Here is a 22,343-nt window from a genome sequence, read left to right as displayed (position 1 = left end):
AGATATTAAAATATTTTACAGTCGAACAACCACGGGAGATGATCGAAAGCAACGTGTATTGTACTTACGAGAAACTCGTCTCTGATAAAGTACTTGGCCCTTATGACGTTAGGAGGTTCCGAGGTATCTGTGACCACTCCGGGCTCGACTGGCGTTTGATAGCGCGCGAATTCCGGAAAGTAATCTTCCAGTTTGTGCTTGCCCGCCTTGATTTTTTCTGCTAATAGATCCTGCTTGTTCAGAAACAGGATCACGGAAATCGTGCGGAGCCACCTGCGAGAAGAAAAAAAGAGAGATGTAACACCGTCGGAATTGTCGCGAACGAATGATGACTCATTGTCGTGGATTTTAAGGTGACTCAAACACAGATACCGAAGGGGCGTACCGATTGTTCCAGATACTTTTGAAGAGATCGAGACTCTCCCGGAGTCTCAACTTTGTAGGGTCTTCCCTGAGCACCATATTGTAACTACTACACGCTGTGACAAATATGATCGCCGTAACGTCATTAAAGCACTGTATCCATTTTCTCCTCTCATCGCGCTGGCCACCGACGTCGAACATGCTGCAAAAGAATTGGTGCTTAGCAAAATACAACATTATAAAGTGTCGACGAGTGGCCCACGCCCTTCTTGTAATCTCCAATTAAAAATTGCCTATTCAAAGAAATAACAAAACAACGGGGTTTATTGAACAAACGCGATCAAATCATCTTCTCACGTCATAACATTCGAATGTTTTTCAACGACAAATACTCGAATTTTTTACACTATAAGCAGACAGATTTTTCGAGTATTTGTCAGAGACCCACGCTGGATTTGTAGAGCCCATGAAACGCTTAGGAGCGTAGAAAGGAGAAGCGACAAAGAGGTTGGTAGGTGGGCCTATAGAAAATAATGTGGAGCGCCGTACGTGACCTGCGAGTGAACGCAAAAAGGGAAAATGTTACAAAGTTGCGGAGGCGTTAACGCGGTTAACGGATTTCAGCTTACACGTTTATAACACAGTATAAGTCTTGCCGGCAGCGGGTGTAACATATAGAGAGAGAAAGAGAGGGATGCTAGGCTAAGATGCGCGCCGCCGCCGCCGCCGCCGCCGCCGTCACCCGCCGCTTTGCGTTTATATTTACTGTCGGCCGATGTTACTGTAATACGTCGGCTATATATAGTCACACGACATTGGAGTAAAACGCGCGCGCGGGCCGTGGGTAGCGTGTGTCGCACTACGACTTACTGAAAGTTTACTTTGTCGACCTGAAACCGCGTCTCAAAAATGCCGGATGTGAGGACTCGACACCTCAGGATGTCCTGAAACAAAAAAATGCAGCGCATTACATTTATGCGTAAAATGGGAATCGCTTTGTAAGCGTTCAACGAAAATCGAAACCGGTACAATTTTCAAAATTTCTAAATTATTTCTAATTATGAAAAGTATTTAAAACACACACACACATTCTCTCTCGTTATAAAAGTTAAAAATTATTTAATTATAAAAATATTTTATTATCTACATTATATATTATAAAAATATTTATTATTTTCTGAATTATAAAGATAAAAAAGACCTTTGAAAGAAATAATCGTAGGTGAAGTTATATCGGTATCGATACTCATTTGAATGAAAGCGAGACTGTAATAATCACCTGTTCCGTGGGCGTGTAATCCGGCTGTTTTACGATGGCTACCTTATCTAGAAAACTGAAACAGAACGAAACAGCAGGGATTAGTGAAGTTTACCCGTGGATGTTTCGTTAAATAATCTGCCGCGATAATTTTTCCCGAATATTTACGCAGACTTGATTTTCAATCTTTATTTTAACATTTTTCTTCGCGCCCGGACGCGAAAATGTATCGTGTATTTATTCCCTGAAATATTCGATAACTACGTGCCACGGCATTCGCAATAATCCATGAATATTCCGTGCGTTATGCATGCCAAATGAAGAGACGAAAAGGCGCATTCCGTGCACGTTTTGTTAAGCGAACGTTACCAATTTGAGAGGAAATTGTTGCAAAAATGTTATTGCTATTTTCCAGTAACGCCGCTAACTTTGCGAATTATACTCGCCGATTCCAATCTTCTCTTTTTCCTAAATTTTACAACAGAACATTATTTTAACTCGAGCAGAGTTAAAATCCTTTTCTCACGAATTCCTCAAGACTTCTGTAAACTTTTTTCTTCGCCTTCGAAAACTTCGCGACGAGACATTATTTTTTAAGTTACGTGGATTCTTTTCTTCCTAATATCACAATTACAATTTTCTTATATTCTTATAAATTTTTTTTCTAAAAATCCACCAAGTGTCGAACCGTATGTAAAAAGAAAGCAAAAAGTATATCGAATGCCCGCGTATTCGACGACACAGCAATACGAATACATAAAAATCAAGTTGAACTAGTTTCGATCGATGCGGGGCATCCATGATAACAATCATCGTCAATCAACCGCATCGTTATCGTGAGAGCCACTCCACACGTCCGTATGTGGTCGAAACGTGTCTCTTTCGCGCGTGACGTATATGTGAATCGAATCTTCGGCACCGAAGTCGAGTCCCTGCGTTTCCGAGCGCGAATAAATCGCGGCACCTACGCGGCTACATACACGTAGACAAATAACATGTGAAAAAGCTACCATGTATATTAATCGGAAGAAGCGTACGCGCGGCGAAGCGCTTATCTCAAAAGCTACATATCAAAATCCCGACAATTTTATTAAGGTTTATCTCGTCGATTTATTTCACGTGATCCAGAATTTAAAATTCTAAAGGTGAAAAATTCACAAGAATAGAGAAATTCAGGACGAAAATATCGAGACAGCATCGGAGATGCTGCAAGGACGGTCTCTCGACGCCACAGAATTTCTCCTCGTGACTGTATTACGGATTCATTTTTATCTACTCCTTGCACGCTACATAAAAGACGTGTAAGTACACCTTACGTCGCTTTCCATCTGCTGCTCCGCACATACGGAGAATTTTCTTCAGTTTCAAACGTGTACTTTCGAAGTCTCAAAAGCAAAGGAAGAATAATACCGAAAAATCTGAATCTATAATGTTACTTTTTTTTTTTTTAGTATTTTGAAACGCGTGGTCGCAGACATCGGCGTGAAATATAACAAAGTGTAATAAGGGTGAAAACGAAAGCTGAAGATCTACGTGAGATAAGAAAACTGCTGAGCGGGGCTTTAAATTATGCATGAAAGTATCCATGTTAATGGCAGTAATAAAATATTTATCAATCGCGATCAGTGTAATCGAGTGATTCGAATGAGAAAACTTGGACGCGTTCGCGCTTTTAAGTTCAGAGCTGCGAGGTTCATTTAGAATTTTTACGGCTCGCTTTCAGAGAGGTGTATAATAGCGATAGCGAGGGGCGTTCTCCGGGAAGCGTGTTTGAAACGCGTCGCGCGTAAAGCGCTCTCCGCCGAGATCTTTTTGTCTTTGACGATTATCGTTTCATTCGGAAGAATAATCCCTCCGACCGACAACTTTTATTTCATTAAAGACCAACGCTCGGCGGAACGAGACGTAATTCCCCGGCGGGATAATGCATATTATTTACGTAACAATAAATCGTATTGTGTATTATATTCGCGCGATCTTGTGACTGTTGTATTCACGATATTGTTACGTTATGTGATTATATCCGATGATATAATTATATAATGCGATATCTTCGATAATATAATTATGACATCACGCTGTCGAATTTAAGTCATATTAATGCGATCGGAATAAGTGGCATGCATATTAAATAGGATGTTCGAGAATTCTACGCTGAAATAACTGCGGTGTTTTATTTGATGAAATAAAAATACATGTATCAATTGTATAAATATCAATATGATTTGCGATATGATATTTAACATTTTTGCTATTTAGCAAAGAATAATGCCAAATTTTATAGTAGGATTTCATATTAACAAGAAAAGGGAAAAAAAGCCATATAAACCAAGCGCGGATGTTGAGACGCAAGGGGGATATTAGAATTTAATAATAAAAAATATCATTTTATTAAATTTCACATTTAATATTTCACCGACAATTTTATTTTTATATAAATATAAAACTGAACAGGTGAAAACTGTTCTTCGGAAGGCTGCGATAATTCCGGATGTTCTAATAATTCATCGACGTTTCGCGGAATTACTTTATGCGCTATTTTAGCAGTGCACATTTTCCTCCATTTTTTTTTCTGATACTATATTCTTTATATACTTATTAAAAGACCCATTAAAAATTATGTACAGAGATTGCAAGCAGAATCTCATCTCTTATTTTATACATCGCCGACCACTCGCCGAGATGGAATCGCGAAATAATAATAAACCGTTGTTATCGCATTAGCATCGATCGCCGCGTTCGGATCGCGATAGTGTGCGCCGCAATATCGCCCGGTGAGTATCGCAGCTGTTGCCGAAATCACCGAATTATTTTCGTCACGTGTTTATCGACAGTCCGATTGCGATGCGAGCGGGCGAGCGAGCGAGCGTGCGAGCGAGCAAGCTGAGGGAGTGCAGTCCCCTCGTAATGTAAAAAGAAATCGACGTAAACACGTAAGTGCGGAATCGGGGTGGCCGCTTTTAGCGCTCAGATGCGCCGTCCGCACGGGCCAATAACGTTATCAGAAGCGACCGGTCGATCGGTCGGAGCCCTCCGACACACAGTGTCAACTTTCCTCTTTCGATCGAACCCCGCGCGTTCCTGGGTCGGCCGGGCTTGTGAGCCGGTCGCTCCTTCTCTCTCGCTCTCGTCTCCGCCGCGCGTCCACCGGAGCGAGAGAAGTGTCGTTCCTGCTCAGAGGTGTCGTCTCAGACCGGGACGACACGGCGGATGCCGCAGGATCCTACAGGAAGCGCGTCGATTCGTCGGATGACGCGCACGCCGCGACGGAGAACGGAAGTGGATGCTGAGAAAGAGTGGAAATATCAGAAGCGCCTAAGGGAATATCCCTCTCTCTCTCTCTCTCTATCCATCGCTCTCTTTCTCGCGTCCTGATGTTCCTATTCGCTCCGATCCACCCTTTCTCTCCCTCGCAACTCCTCCACCCCTATCACCCTTCCGAAGAGACACTCTCTTCCTCTCGTGCGCTCACGTAAACGCGCGCGCGCGTATAAACATACACACACACACACACACACACACACACATACTCGGCTCTCTTTGCCTTTCTCATACCCGCTCTCATTCACTCGCGCTCGCTCTTCTCTCGACGCCGGGAACCCTCTCCGTCTCTCTCTCTCTCTCTCACTCCCTCACCCTTCGATCCGCGCCACCCTTCCTTCCTTGTGCGCCGAGGGCGCGGAGGGAGCCCACCGAGGGGGAAAATCGATCCTCGGCGATGTCCTACCCTAACCCCAACCCCTCGGCCTCGCCGGGTGTGCATACACGCCCCTCTCCGGCACCCACTTTCCGATCCGGGTCATGGGTCACTGCCACCGCTCGCTCGCCCGCTCGCTCGCTCTCTCTGCGCCCGCCGTCAATCGAGGGTTTAACACCGGCGTGCGCTATTATCGCGAAAAACGCGAAGGAGATACGCTCGCTTTTAACGAAATATTTCCCCGCGCGCCCGCTCTCTCTCTCTCTTTTTTAATTAAAGGTGTCCGCGTATATTGAGAGAAACGGCAGCGAGCCGTAATAAAAATTATTAAACTGCGAAACAGTAATTTTGCAGAATATTTAGCTGTACGGGAGCAGCCCCTCCCCCCCCCTTTTCCCTCCCGAAAGCAGAATTGTGTGAGTCCGGAATTATACGCAAGTTAATGCACAAACATCGAGCATTGTCTTTTTTAAATAACATACTTTTTTTTAAATCGCAAATCCTTTTGGCTAAAAATCCAATACTTTCGAAACTCTTATCGCGAAATTGTGTTATTATCGGAACGTGGAATTATACCCGAATAAATGCGCGAAATATTATTATATTGAAATAATGCCTTTTCAGATTATCGTAAAATACTTTCGGTTCAAAATGCAGTTACAATACTTCGGAAGCCCTCATCATAGAATTGTATTGCTATCACAATACGTCAAAAACGAGCGCCACGAGTTCTCCCGATCGCTTTGTTCGCGTATACGTTTGGAAAAAAAGTACGCGATGAATTTTTCGATAGCGCTCGCGAATATAAGGAAAAAAATATCCGCGCGCCCGCGTGTGTGCGAGTGTATGTGCACGGAGCGTACAAGCTCGCGGAAAGGTAGGTCATGGAATTGGCGCGCTCCGACAGAAATGAGGCTATCGACCTCCAGAGAATTGAAAGAGGAAGGAGGTCGTGACCCACTGGCTGCTGCTGCAGAACGATTTTCTCGTTATCGCGCCCGTGTTAACCCTCCGCCGAGACCTTGAGGTGAGCGAACGTGACAACGTCGTTTCTCCGACAACGATCCGTGCCGGCCAGCTCGTTATCCGAAACGTACGATGTCGGCGAAAAGGAAAGAGAAAAAAATGTCTCGAACTCTCGATGCGTGCATTTCGAGTTCGTCGAGGCGACTTTTTTCACACCGCAAAGAGACGAGCGACTGGGTTTTCTCGTCATTGTTAATGTTAATTAAACACGGCGGGAAAAATCAGAACGGACCGCAAATTTACCGTCGCGTTACTCTTCGCGCGGAGTACACGTTTGTATAAGTGTAAAAATTTTTTTTCTTTTCCAACAATAATGCACGCTTGTTATCGGTAATTCGTCGTTTCTTTATCCGGCGATTCTTTCGTAGCGGAAATAAAATCTGACGCTGTGTATTAGGAAAAAAAAAAAAAAAAAAAAAGTAATGACTTTCGCATAAAAGGGTTCATACCATTAATAATTCCGGGGAGACAGTGTGATACAAAGTCTGGCGAAAGAGAGACGAGGCGGAACAAAGCAGGGACGTGTGCGCCGCAATTGGCTGTCATGAAAACCGTAATTTGTTTTATTGCGCTATCATGTATCGCAATACAAACGGATCTTTTGCATTTTCGCTGCGTTCATTTTAATTATTCCCTGTCAGGTATGCGCGCTTGTCGGACTTTGTCGAGAGAAAAAAAAAGAGAGAGAGAGAGAGAAAGAGTGATCGGCAAAACGCTGTGTCGAATTTTTCAAACGTTTGCGGTTAAAGGTTAAACGTTCGCCATTCGCTCGCGAAGAATTAATTCACGACGACAAAGCAGCGGGAGAGGGTGAGTTGAGGGGGAGAACGATGAAAGCCGGATCGTGGCGCGATAATAACGTGTATCGACTGGATACTGTCGGGGTGGCGCGAGTCAAGCGCGCGTTTGATGTCGGCGGCAGCAACAGCTACGAAGCCCTTCTATGCTTAAGCTTCGCAGCCGCGCTATTGAGCACGATATATAATATCTTACACGCGAGGTGTCGGTCTAAGGAATCGACGCACTGGACAATTTCCATGGGATTTTTCCGCAGCGAGAACAAGAAGCCCGGGGTTAATCACTTTTAATCTATGATATGAATGTCTAATGGCCGCCTTTCAATTGACCCCGAGTGAACTGCGAATTTATTTGAAATGAATACAAAGTACCCATAACTTCGGGATGCAACGAGGTTCGCGATAGCCGAGTAGCTCGAATAGCCTCCGAATGATGTTAACTCTCCGCGCGTTTCCACGCGACGTTAATAGCCCATTCGTTTATTCGCGCGCAAAATTTTCATAATATCGGATGTGAATTTCATTTTATTATTCATTTATATTCATACTCGGCAAACATGGCGCTTTTACGTATCACAACGTATCCAACTTCTTCGCTCAATTGTGCAAGCAGCGCGAGTAATTAAATTATTAGAATTCCAGAACTCTTGCGGCCAATTCGGTTGGCAATTTCCAGCGCGAGTGCTGGACTACCTGATCGTCCAAATATGTATATGCATGCCCGGGACACCCCGTATGCACTTCCGAGCGGGTGGTCGGGAAACGGGTAACGGTTTAACTACTGGAACTACATCGACAGGTAGATGTAGAGCCCGACGTGCAATCAGTATGCGGCTTATGCATCAAATTCCGCGCGCGCGGCACGAATGCATCGCACTGTTCACGTACACGATGTAAGGCGCACGGCGCTCGTCGAATCGATAATGTTGCAACGAGATTTCCGAGTCGCAACGGAAACTTGAATTGAGCTGAAAATTTCTCAAACTGCAGCGAGAAATGTGCACGCCGGCGTGCAACGGAGGGAACCGACTTGCACCCGGAGAAAACTTTGAAAAGCTCGCACCTTCGACATTTCGAGGCACCTCCGAGGGATTTCGAAGGAATAAACACATTTGAGTAATTGAGCCCCGCGCGAATCGTGCTCGTCGGATTTTTAGGCGATTTTTAGAGCCAGCCGCGGCTCGATCCGATCGCGAGAAACGCTCGTTTGCCGATCTCTTCTGTCTGCTTCCGCTACAAATTGGAGCTTCGATCGTCCGCGCGAGCGTTCGCTCGCTCGCTCGCTCGGATCGCAAATATTTGACGAACCTGGCGGTCCCCAATCGTGCACCACCTAACATCGCCGACGTATGCGGCGGTTCTCTCTCGATGGCAAATATCAAACATCCTCTTTGTCTTCCGTACTTCGGCCGGCGCGAAACGAATTTCTCTCTCCCGAGCCGAGTGCGCGATAATGTTGACCTTCGTCACTTGTATCGCTTAAAACGCTAATTCTCCGTTTTCTCTCCCTCTCTTTCGCGTATTACGAGCTGGCCGACTTCCGCTCCGCGGCGATCCAATTCGATAGGTCACCGCGGAAAGGACACATGTCGCCGGAAAGGAAATTAACGATAGAGAAGTTCCCGTGTTTGTTATTAAATCCTTCGTTCTATATAAAATCTCAGGTCCCTGTAATTGCTTTATAAACACAATTACTATAACGAATTATAAAAAATTAATTAAACTAGATGTGAGATCTATCTAAAAACAAAACCGAAAAAGTATAATTTTGTTAGGATTGATAATTGTTAACAGCAGAGATTGCTATATAGAAAATTTTAAGAAATATCGCGGGGTAATAAATTACAGAATTCAATTATATAAGAATTTATAAATTTAGGCCAATTCCAGTTTATAAACGTCGACAAACATTTTCGTCACTTATGTCACGTTTATATAAATCTTAATCTGTCTAATTTTTAAATTTGCCGTTGTATATTTTTGAAATAATAGACTCTGGCAGTCTAAATAAAAAAAACGTGATTAAGATTAGATTTTTAGATTTTTAACTGTTTATTATTTCGAAAATGTACGACAGCAAATTTTAAAATCGGACAGATTTATATACAGTTTATATACACTGAAGAGGGTTACATGAGTGACTGAAATGTTTATTAACATTTCTAAATGCAGAACGTTTTATCATTTTATCTTTCCCTCTCTCAAATACATAATAAAAGCGTAATCAAAATTTTCAACAACATTCAGCCAATTGCAAAATAAACGCTTCCATCGCTGGACAATTCCATCGATTTCAAAGTATTTATTTTAACGATTAAAACGAAATGAAAAAAAAAAAGAATAAAACTGCGGGCACAATTGACAACGAGAAGAGAGACGCGCGAGAGACGACTGTCTATCCAAACATTCACGGGCTGTGCATATAGCAGCATCAATGATCCACGCGATATAGACGCGAGTGTCTAAATATAGCGGCGCGTGTTTCCTTTTTTAAGACGCGTCGAGGTGTGTTATCGCGTAATTGAAACGTCGCAACATTGCTACAAACAAGACGGCGATCCGACGACGCGGTTAAATACGGCGTGCACACGACGGCGCGATGTGTGGTACGACAAATCGCGTCACGTTGCGTTTTTCCCTTCATTCGCCGCCAATTACGACAACGATAATTACGCGGCGTGTTAAAAAGCGGATCCATATTTCGCGTCGACACGTTGAGAGAAGAAAAATTAGCAGAAGTGTTTTGCGCGGCGTGGAGTCTTGGCAACGTACAAAAGGGAGAGTGAACTAAATGTGCCATATTTGGACCTGCGCTGACCATATCTGGATATCGCTCTTTACTCGATATATTGATATTACCGTGTTCCAAAATTGCCGTAGCCAATCTGGTTCACCCAGCTCGTGCCTCGATAACTCTCGCGCTATCTCCCCTCGCGTCCCGGCCCGGCTCGCTCATGTTATTTTCTTTTCTGCGCATGTTAAAAAGATCGTCCAACCCGGAAATGACTGCCGCTGAACCAACACAATCGATAATCGCGCACGTTGTTATCCGCAGCACAAATCGCGCGCTCCCGACAAATATTTATTCTCTACACACTGACTCAGATTCGAGATATTTTTGCGTACATATCGTTGCGCCGTATTCAGCGCGCGCGAGGAGGAGCCCCCGTACTTTGTGTCACACGCGTGTTTACAAGAATTCCGCCCGGCAAGTGACACCTGACGATTTTTCTCAATGCCGAGACAGCATCGGGAGCGATAAAATATTGTTTGTCGAGTTTTCTCTAAAAAATCACGGCAAGTTCGCGCAACGCTTCTGTTGCAGCTGAAATAATTTGCGGACTCGCAAAGCTGCAGATTTCGGGATACGTGTAACGAAATTCGCGTATTCGCGCTCCCTCATGCGTGATATACTACATTCGCGAATATATTTTCGCGAGAGAGAGAGAAAGAGAGAGAGACAGAGGAAGAGGGATTGGGCGCAGTCGCAGAAATGCGACCGCAAGATTATAGCCATCTCCCCCGTCTACGAATATGCCGGAGAGTGCTATATCTCTCACCGCCGGAGCGCTGCCTAAAAATACGACGCGCTATTTTTAACAGCAACGATTCCCGCTGCACACACGAGAGAGAAAGAGAGAAAAAGGGAGGACGGAAACCGCCGCGCGCTACCGTTGGTGGGGAGAGAGAGAGAGAGAAAAAAAAAAGAGAGAAGAGAGCGCAATAAATCCGCGATAATGCAATTACGAACGGCACGAAACATTGATGAGAGAGAGAGGGAGAGAAAGAGAGAGAGAACGAGGGGGAAAAAAAAAGAGAGAGGACCTCGTTGAGTTTCTCGTGAACACGAGACGAATTTAGTCATATACCAAAGTTCAAGTAGAAAATTTCGCTCGACGGAAATACATGCACTCCCTCTCGCCATATATTTACGTATTTTCGTAATGTATTATTAAAAACTACAGTGGTCGCACAGCGTTTTCCCGTCACCGCTCGTCGATTTTGGCTCGCAACCTTGATGACTTAATCCTTAAATAAAGCTTCGATCCATTAGAATCATGCCGATAAATCGGTACACACGAATGCGCCTACAGAATGGCGCTACTATTCCGCCAGAAGGCCATTTCCAAATGTGACACTGTCAAATTGAAGTGTTTGACGAGGCGATGGGTGTGAAAACGCGTGTCACATGGCGACTGTTGGCGGATAAGGTCTCGCCGTTTACGCCCGAGATTCACGCCTTTTTTTTCTTTTTTTTTTTTTGCCTTATAGGCACCGAAACGTGATCTGGTGCAATAACCGTCGCGTTTAAAAATACTCGGTTGTTGCATTCGATCGGCCGTTCAAGTTCCACGAGCCGCCAGAGAGACACCGCTCGCTACCGTAATCTCATAGAATTACGCCACGGGCGCGCTTTATGTAACTAAATCAACGCCCGTATCATCGAATTAGCGTTACAAAAAAGCTCGAGGTTGGGCCAGTTCGTCAGGATACCGCCAGATAAAACGAGTGGCCCCTATTAAAGTGATTACCTCGTTAAGGCATTGTCTCCATTGGCATTAAATCGGTGTCACAAGCCCATGAATATACACGTGCATGTCGCGCACACTCGCACACATATATTGTACATATGTGCTCGGCACGCGGGAAAAGTTTTTCGGAAATGTCCTAATATCCGGCGATAAAGTTCAATACGGCGGCGAATAATGCATTTTTTTTTTTTTGGAAACAAATGCAATTAAATTAAAACTCGTTTCTCCCTTGAGAACCTAACCAACTTTTAAATATTCTAATAAAATCTCGTTTTCATTTTTACACAATCGAGAAATATCACGCTAAAAATAGAATAAAAAGTTTGAAAACTGATGACTGACAATTATAATGAGTTCGGGAAAATTTCTGTCGGAAACTTCTATTTCAAAATGATAAAGTGCATTATTCATCAATAGTGAAATAAAGGATGAAGTCACGTTCGTTAAATGAGATTGATTCTAAAAAAAGACACAGCGAGCACACAACACATCGACGGATTCGCGGTGCGCGGCGGCGTTATCGACGCGTTATCTTACGGATTTCTTATCGTGATCGCGATATCACCCCCGGACGAATTATTGCAATAACTGTGTGCGCCTCGTATACTCTCCACGTACAGAAAGATCCAGAGCGGTCGAATCAACAACGAAACAAATGCGCGGAATTCAATGCATCTCGCGAGAAGAGACGCGACGTATTAAAACGTTGAAAAAATGTTCGATGCGTTTATGTAGATATGTTTGTTTGACACACAGCGTTATACGCAGCGTCAACACGGTCCATTGAGGGCAATGTCGGTTGTGCTATTTTAAATTCCTCACGGCTCGACTTCGACGAGGATGACGCATCGCCAAACTCTTACAAACCAATATAAAGACCAGAATAAAGCGACTTACTATTTGGCGCAGTCAATGAGCTGGTACTCATTACTCCTCTCGAAGCTCTGTTGAACGCCCCGGTCTTTCCACAAGGTTTCGACGATTTCGTAGAATTCCTGGAAACAGAATAATCCTTAATAATTAGACTCAATTAAGTGCTTTCGCGAATTTCTCGATCAAGCTTTAATCTTTTTCATCGAACGCGAAATAAATTTCCGCCAAAGATACAAACAACGCCGCATATTATAAAAAACAAATTAGTTTTATATTTTAATTTTTCAATAAATTTATGATCGTCGATAATTAAACTGAACTGAATGTTCTTGAGAACTTTTCGATCTGACTTTAATCATTTTTCATCGAATTACACGCGAAATAAATTTTTTCGATAATTAACCTCAAGTTCTCTTGCGAATTTTTCGATCAGGCTTTAATCTCTTTTATTGAAATAAATTTTCGCTAAAAATATAAACAACGCTGCACATTTAGAAACAAACTACTTTTGTAATATTTCAATTATACAACAAATTTATGATCGCCGATAATTAAACTCAACTAAGTGTTGTTGAAAATTTTTCGACCAAGCTTTGAACGTGAGATAAATTTTTGCTAAAAATATAAACAAAACAGCTTCGTGATATTTTAATTTTGCAATAAATTAAAACTTTGTTATGAATTGCAGGAAACGTTTTCTGCATTTTTTGCATCTTACTCATTCTAGACACACGATCGTTTCCGACGAGAGGAGAGCAGCGTGTAATAAATTATTACAGATGTTTCTAGTGCTACGGGTTGAAATAGTCGAAGGTGAAGATCCATCGTAAATCTAAAGTTTCGGAATTTCCGCGTAGGTATGCAACGGGTGAGCAACCGCGCACGCACGATTCCTCGTACAATGTAAAGACTCGGCCGGCGAATCGAACGGCAGGGAGCTCGCGATACGACCTATTCGCGTATATTTATAGTACATTTACCGCCGTCTTTATTGCACACCGGATCGCCGGACGTTGTAACGCTTGACGTTTAATTCGTCGTTTAGTTCGCTGTTAAAAAAACGATGCCGTCCGCGAAACTCGTCGAAGAATGAAACACGCTGAGCACGCACACTAGATACAACACGCGAAGAATGCGCGACAAATACCGTTTAAATCGCGAAGAAGTCCTTTTCATTTCACGATTTAATCGACTGATTATTCTCCGAAAGAATTTAATGCTCCGCAAAATCAGCGGAACTCGCTCTTCCTCTGTCAAAGTGCGATATTCATAATCCGAGTGCAACACCGCGATGCATCGCGTAGGTGTATGCGAAGACTTTGTGGCACTTGTGATGCACTTGGGAACGAATTAAAATTTAACGCCCCTCAAAGTTAACGGACGCTGGGAGCTCCCTCTTTCTCTCGCAGCGCGATATCCATAATTTACGTGCGTTTTATCGCGATGCGACGCGAAAGACTTTGCGAAAATGCGCTTAGGAAGTGAGTTAAAATCGCGATTTGCTGCACGTTACGTAAATAGCGGTCGCAAGGCGGTGCACACGTCGCGTTACCGGCGAAGGATGTCGGCCGGATTAATAATTTAGATGTTATTGTGGCGGGGAACTTGATTTCCTGACATGCGTAGGCGGCTCTGTTACTGAGGTTGACGCTTCGGCCGCGACTTCCCGCTTGCTGATAGTATCGAAAATCACGGCGGTATGACAGGGCGGAATTTGCGTCCCGATGGAAATTACCGCGAAAGACACATCTCTCATGACTGAAATCGACAAATATTAATCACCGTTCCGCTGAAAGTCCGCGCGGCGTTCAAAACGATTGAATTCAGTGTGATTTCCTAACGAGAGAAATGCGTGAAAAGTGTGCATTAATGCCGGAATTAGCTGCCACGGTAAATTGCCTGTAAACACTGTATTAATAGCAACGGTATTTCAGAATTAAATATTTATCGTGATCAATAGACGCGTTCTTGCAAACAGCGCGAATCAAAACTAGCCGAGTAATCACGCTGCAAGCGCGCCCGTTCCGCATGCATAAATCAATGTCGAAATAGCGTAAAGTATTATTAATTATTTCAGCCTCACAACCGGGTCGCGTTCTATCGTGCAATGATATTCCTAGTGGAATATATGTATGTATGTAATAATAATATAATAATATATGTGTGTATATATATATATACACGCGGAATATACAAGCGTACGCAAATTACGAAGCAAAAGTTCAACTTATGTATACATAATTGCATTATCTCTCGGCGTATCTGAAATTCCTTTCCGCTGGAATTTCCTCGAGAAAAATTAATCGCTAATTCAGATAATTGTTAACAGCACACCGAAGAACCGTATCTCGAATGGCGGTGTATGACTCATGTCTAAACAATTATTTCGCGCAAAACATCATCGAATAACATTTGATAATTGATTATCGTTCAAAATTGCAACTTTTCAGTGATCTAAAGGCCAAGTTTTTCAATTGGCATTCGCAAACATTCGACCGCGTTTAAATTTCACCCTCGCTACTGTGTTTTTCTTACCGTCGATCGGAACTTTTGCGAATGTTTACGAATCGACGACCGATACTTTGTGCACCCCGAGCGCGAGGGGCAATTTTCCCGTAGACTTGTCCCAAAAGCCGCAACGAACCGGCGTAATTGGCAAGTGCTGTAACCCGCCTGTGCCCTTTCATCGCTTTAAGTGTCCGCGGCGAACTTTGGGACGGCGACGTCCCACCGACAGCGGAAGTCCATCCCGAAAGTTGTCCCGCGCGGCGCGAGCCGCAAATCGCGTGGGCGGCCGCCGACCGCTCTCGGCCGGTGCTTGGCAATAACGACGACGGCTATATTAATAAATTCTCCTGTCGATGCTATTTCCAACGCTCCCAACGCGATCGATGGATGGATGGATGGATGGACTTACGGACGCATCGGCGATCCGTCGTCTACGCGCGCGGAGGATCGCCGCGCCGGCTATTTACCGCGATTATGCACGTACTAATAATTTCGACCAAACGCGTCACATCACTCTCGCGTAAAAACCCTAAATGTCGCCGCAGAGTGTGCGACTTGGCTAAAAATATAAGGACACACGTACAGAGACGTAAATTCGTGGGCGTTTGCGGGGAGAGGCTGCTGCTCTCCCGAGCTCGGATGCAAAATCGCGTAAATATATGTACGAGGGAACGCGGAGTCGCTATAATATTTCAACATTTGTTACAATATTAGTATTCATTTTATCGCACTCGCGAGTATTTTTTTTTTTCCATCCCATTTTACGACCCTCTGAACTGATTAATATATTGTTATACCGATTTACTCGTTCGCTTTTGCCCCCTTTTGTAAAATCATCGAAGTGGATCGTTTCGCGTATTGGCATCCTCTCAATTACGTAATTGTTTTCGCATCATCGATTGTCCGCGAGCCAATATAGGCCGATTGGTATCTATCGTATACGAGTAAAAGAAACCGCATCGCTGCCGGTGCGTTTCGCGCCGAAATTAGGTCCAGGATTTTCCCGAAATAAACTTCCGCATCCACGGCAAGTCCTCGTCTCCCTTCCTCTTACGTATGCGGAGATCCGGATGACAGTGACAAATTAAACGCGAATCGTACGAGGTGTCGGCGGATTTCGCGACTCCTGGATATATCGCTTTGTCTCCCAATCGCGAAAATAGCGCCTGGCGATCATTCGCCAAGTGTAACATTTGCAACAAGTGCAAACTTACTTGTCCAAAATTATTTAGTTTAATGCAAAACTCGCTTTACCTTCGCAATACCGTTCGCGTTTAAAAGCGTCGAAAAAAATGCTGAAACATCGTTTCAATAATTCGCTTAAGAGCTTTGTTTCCTCGCAAGTGAATTGAATTGTGATGACAGAAGCGAGAAATCATGCAAATTTTTTTCTCGCGGAATTACATTTAAGTTGATTTCTTCGATCGCATAGACATTTAAAATATATCGAAAGCTTCTGGTTTTTATCATCCTGAATTAATAAATGTGTAATTCAGTCTACATGTCGTTGTCAACAAAAATAAATCATATGACAATTGATCAAGATGCGCTACTATCTTTTAATCAAATAAACAACATTGATAAATAAATTAAATCTGTGATAAAAAAGTTTTCAATATATTTTTTCCAATCTGCATTATTGTGCGCGAGCAATAACATGCGAGAAATCAATTTATTTCGATGTAAAACGCAAGAAAAAAAATTTGGCACGATTTCCTGCTTCTGATGTCATAATACAAAACAATTGTAGGGACTAGAAGTTACTTCGCGGATAATCATAGAATCGCGATACGTAATTTAACGCTTTGACGTTCAATGCGAAACGATTTAATTCAATTAATCCGGGCGTACAATCAACGACAATGAATGCGTAACGTGCAACAAATAATGGGCCATTCGTATTCGCTGGTAAAGATGCCAACGAACAATACGCACGTGTGCGTACGTTGCGATTCGTGCGTTGAATGACGCAAAACGCGTGGATTATTTCGTCGCGACAATTTTATTTCGAGAGCCACGTGTCGCATCTCGAATCGCGCTTTCTCGCAGCACGCTATTCTTTTTAAATCCTGAAGAGGATAATATTCTCTTCTCAATCAGAAATCTTAAAGCAGCATGAACAATGTCGCAAGTTGTTTTCGAACGCTTCGGCATAATTACGTATTATCTTGATTGCGATCTATTAATTACATTTATTGCGCTAATTGAACAGTTACGATATTCGGTGAAATTTTTATTTCTGAGATATTAATCGATAAAGTGTCTGCAACTCATGACCTTAATTTTGAGATGATGGATTCTGATAAACTTAAATTTTTCGTTAGCAAAAACATTAAGTTTATAAGCGATTGAAAAAGAAAGGTTTTTTGCAAACTAAACTTCACGAGAGCAACAGACCTTCGTTCTTTAATGAATTAAATAAACTTTAATTTGCAACTTAATTGGAAAGATATATAATTCGTATAAAGATCGACAATTGGCAATAAATAATGATTGCTCTCAACATTTTCGCTGAGGAAAAATCGATTTCAAATTAGGCGGAGAACCTATTATTACAATTAAGGTCGCTAGTTTATACATGGGCCACGATTTTGATTAAAGCGCAGGATCACTCTCAAATTAATCCCAATAGTGAAATCCTTCGAGGAGAGGGAGGACTCACGATGATTAATGTAAATTCGCGTTACGTACGAGTATAATGATCGCACGAATTTGCGAGCGACACAATCGAGAGGCACACCGTGTTGGTGTACACACACGCAGGTACGCACATGCATACGGTGAGAAATGGCGCAGCACGTCGTAGTACAGGACACTTATATAGCGCACCAATATGTGCGGTGACTGTGTAAACATTGTAAACACTGATCATGCCATCGCAGTGGTTCTCACGCGGCGTACGTACGTACATATCGTCCGCGTGTGCGCCGCATTACGTTAATCCGCAGATATGCGTCCGCCCGCCCGGTTTAACGAGACGCGAAGAAATGCCGTCGCGATGATCGTTAAGCAAATTTCGCCGTCGTCGACAGACATTGCAGACGCTCTCCGTACGCGTCCCTTTTACACTCCGCCTGCATATGTGTGTGTGTACGTGTGTGTGTGCGTGTGTGCGAGCGACATCGAGTAATCGCGAGGAGCTAGTTGAAGTATATTCTGGGACGCGACGTAATGTGTAACGTGCGATAAAGCGATCCATATTACGGGGTGGAAAAATTATTAAAATAATATATCATTTTACAATGTGCGTTAATACACGCGCGTTGTAAAAAATTATCGATCCCCCGCAAGCGTATTTTTATTGATTTCAGATTATTATTGTCTTCAGTTCAATGCGATAATGTAAGTTTTGCGATACGTATATTGCATTTATGCGGATTCTGCGTTACGTGTGCGTTGCGCGCACAAATTTAGCTGTATTCAGAAACAAATTGACGTGACGTAACCTCGCCCGTCGGAGAGTACGAGAGATCGGCTCGAGAATTCTCCTTCTTATGGTAGAGCTCTCGCGCAGGCACGCGGGAAGGTCGATGAGTTATCGCGAAGGTGAAGCCCGTTTCATTTACGTGCGCGAGAAAATACCGCGCGTCGTGAGCGCAACGCAAATAAGACGAACACTGACTCACCGGAGGATAATCGAAGTCTGGGGAAGACGAGACTTCCAGGACATACTCCACTTTGCTCTGATTTGACGGGTCCTCCAGCGTAACCGGCGGCGTTAACGTGCTCATCGCGCTGGTTATCGTCTGCAAAAGAAGTGACATATCCCTGTTATTGATCGCGTATGATATAAGACACTGGTTCTTTCCTTTAACAAGGAAATTTCCTTCTTTTTTTTTGCCATAGATAAATTTACAAATGTATTATTATAATATATATAAAAAAATTTGATTAGAATACACAGAATTTTTGTACGTATATAATTACTAATTTTTCGTGGAAATAAAATATTTGTACCATCTTTTATCCACCACGTATTGTTTTCTCTTATCGATTTTCAAGATTTTAATTCACATATTTAATTATAATTACGCGGTATTAAGAGCGACTCATCGTGTGACGAGATAATTATTAATTAATGTTGCGATCTAAATGAGAAACGAGATGACAGATTAAAACAATTAATTGCACTTTTTTCATATAATTTTTTCGGACATCACAAAATGTATATTCTTTGGCAATCTGCTCTCGCCAAGATCACAATTTGTCACGGCTACTCATTTGTCATATCACGTTGATAATTACTTGAGCGAGAATTCCGTATGCGAAAAAAAAATTATAGCGTGTGGCGTTAACGCGGTGTACGGAAGTGACTATATTTCGCATAGGGATTACGCATAAATGCGCACGTAGCTAAATACGGACTCGAATGACAAATCGGTGACAATGCTCTTCCAGCTAGATTTGATATCGCAAATTTGCGTGTCACGTAACGTTTATGTCGAGTTATTTCGAGCGCGACAATTTATATGTCTAATGTAACTGGGTTCGGGGACAAACATGGAATTTGTAATGCAAATTGTTGACGAGTATTTGACGATCGACTCTCGCCATGAAGCGAAATAAAAGAACTGACCTAGTAAATTTTAATTTTCTAAGCTTACTCTTCAAGCTGCTTTTTGTTTCTCTTTCAATTTTTTTGTGTGTAAAACTCACCAGAATAGCGTCCCTAATGTTCTTCTTAATGTCCTCGATTTTTTGCCGCTTTTCCCTGCGAACATGAAGACATTAGTATTAGCATCGTTAAGAATTCGGCGCCAATTCATTGTCAACCGCGTAATTAAATGTGATTAACAATATGTTGCAGCCGACAATAAATTGCACAGACGTAGCGCAGATCGAGCAGTCGACCGGCAGTAATGATCGAGTCACGTGCTGGATGAAACGACGGCAGGCATGTGTTCTTTTTATCGGTATTTTCAGAATAATTCGATAATTTTAGCGCGCGGCCGACCACCGCGCGTTTAGAAGAACAACTAGGAAACTCACGGCCGATCAATAACTCGTATTTCTGGATCACTCTGTTTTCACAGATTTCGCCGGCGCGAGATAAACCTTTTTTATTCGACGTATAAATGTCAAGAGGGATTCGGCATCCGAGAAATTAAGAGTTAAATTGCTCTCGCCAACGAGCGAAATAAAAAAAGCCGCATCAAATATGTATGCCGATCGGAAAAAGAGATCATCGCGAAGTGTAGAAATAAGAGACCAGCGTTCCGCTCATCAGCATTAAAGCGGGCGCCAATTTGCGACGCATGCGAGCCATTTGTTTACATATTGTTTACATATTGTTTTCGCACTATCCTGTTGCTCCCGATTCTCCGCCCGTACAGTAGACGCCGTTAATAAAAACGCCTTTCTTCGAGAAATATGAATAAATGATATTTTCGCCGTAAGACGAATACGAAGAACTCGCGGAGTAAACAATTTCATGTCAATGGAATATTGTTTGTATGTATTTTATTCGGAGCATGAAAAACTGGAAAGACTGTCGATAACAGTGCAAGGATGTATAAATTGTTGAATTTTGATAAACGAGACTCTTTGAAGAAGAGGAATCTACGTTCTCCTACAAATTAACAGACTCGAGGTAGTTAAATGAAACAAAATATCCGACAGTAATAACAAATGAGACGTTGCAAAGTAGCAATCAAGAAAAACGGAATAAATACGGTTTGAAGAACAAGAAATAATCGTATCGAGGAAAAAACAGAACGCTGCTTGTTAAAAAAAAGATTTAAAGCGCTTCGTTAACGAGACAAGAGTATTGTTGGAGATTCGTTAAAATGGCGAAGGTGATCTGAAGGATGCATTTCAAAGGTATCGTATCAGCGGATATTAAAAAAAAAAGAGAGAGAGAGAGAAAACGCGAATAAATAATAAATAACGCGGTGGATGCATTGCGTTGAAAAAATATCCAAGAAAAATAGCAAATTTTTTTTCCCATCGACGTGTTGCTAATGTTGATACAGCGACCTAAACACCAATTTGCGAGATGAATCATTCGCGCTGAAAAACTAATCGCGCTAATTACGGAACGTTTTGCGATTCGTCTCTCCGCAAATTTTTTTATCGAGCTTCGATTCGAATCGCGGGGGAAAAAGACTTTCAGAAATGCACTTCGCGATTCGACCGCTCAAAGACCGCTCGTCCCCCGAGATATGCGTTAACGCGTTCATGACCGAATTGCATATTTTCCGCTCGCTTCAAATCTGGAATGTATGCCGAATCGGTATTTTTATCGTTTCATTCTTTTTTTATTTTCGAGAATTACTATGTGAGCCGCATTTATTTTATCGAACTTTGGCCGCGATAAAATCACAAGTAAAAAAAAAAAACTGCGGGCGCGGAAAAATGAACGAGACACATATGTCCCACCAGTCGCCGGAGGGAGTTGAATTACAATGCAAAAAGATATTCGCAAAAAAAATATATATACATATATTTTTCAATGATTGTCCCGCGTAGGCGCGGCCGTTTCGCGTTTCGTAAACGCTTCTGCGCGAGTACGATTGCATTCCGCCGACGTTTAATTGTAATGCGAGTCTCGCGGATGAAAAACCCTGGAGGAAACAAAAGCGCGATTACGGTCTTTTAATGGGTTTAACGACACACAGGCATATTGGTACACGCACGGGTGGGGAGGGAAGGCCCAAGCAAGCAGACGGGCAAGCAGGCAAGCAAGCAAACAAGCAATCAACCGACACGACCGACCGACCGATCGGCGCGCACGCGTTCGCCGCTTTTAAAAATAAAACTTACGCTTCGCTGAAACCATTGACGTGCAGTATCCTCATCTGTTTGACGATCGTGCTCTTGCCGGACTCTCCCGCACCTGAAATAAAAATCGCCGAGTGTTAATCCCGCGTCGCTGCCGTTCGGCGGGGATTCACTCCCGCCCCTCCCCCCGATTTGATCCGCGCGGGATTTGCGCGACTTATCATCGCGATAATGCGCGCGCGAAGAATACGCGAGTGCCTCGCAGCGCGCGATCGTCAAACGGCCCGAAATCGAGGGATTCCGCCAACCGAGGGGAATATATGGCTATCGATCGTCCGCGAGATAACGCGGGATGCGCAACATCGCGTCAGCCTTGCGAATCCGCGACGCGGATGAAGCGTGGGTACGCCGGCGGTTCTCGCGTCGCGGCGCGTAAATCCGCTCGCGATTAAAGTTTCGCGCTGAGGCGGGATCGGGGATCGCGCCGAGGACGACGTGCAAGATCATGACATCGGGATCAGTAAACCGACCTTGTTCGTCTCGTCTTTCTCCAAGATTAGCCGCGCGAG

The 22,343-nt window shown here is 43.2% G+C and overlaps 1 protein-coding gene across 1 annotated transcript in view; it reads right to left on the bottom strand.

Moving 5' to 3' along the window:
- Galphas (G protein alpha s subunit) overlaps positions 1-22,343 on the bottom strand; it is a 35,949-nt gene that overhangs the window by 8,251 nt on the left and 5,355 nt on the right. Inside the window, exons 2-9 of the mRNA XM_012376504.2 lie at positions 21,817-21,889; positions 19,711-19,765; positions 18,681-18,800; positions 12,571-12,668; positions 1,643-1,697; positions 1,234-1,307; positions 386-565; positions 69-273 (exon numbers count right to left, since the gene is read on the bottom strand). Coding sequence (XP_012231927.1) covers positions 69-273; positions 386-565; positions 1,234-1,307; positions 1,643-1,697; positions 12,571-12,668; positions 18,681-18,800; positions 19,711-19,765; positions 21,817-21,889 — 860 coding nt within the window. The remainder of the gene's footprint in view (positions 1-68; positions 274-385; positions 566-1,233; positions 1,308-1,642; positions 1,698-12,570; positions 12,669-18,680; positions 18,801-19,710; positions 19,766-21,816; positions 21,890-22,343) is intronic.

This window comes from Linepithema humile, chromosome 4, assembly GCF_040581485.1.
Source record: "Linepithema humile isolate Giens D197 chromosome 4, Lhum_UNIL_v1.0, whole genome shotgun sequence".
NCBI classification, from domain to species: domain Eukaryota; kingdom Metazoa; phylum Arthropoda; class Insecta; order Hymenoptera; family Formicidae; genus Linepithema; species Linepithema humile.
This window is presented reverse-complemented; position numbering and strand designations above follow the sequence as displayed.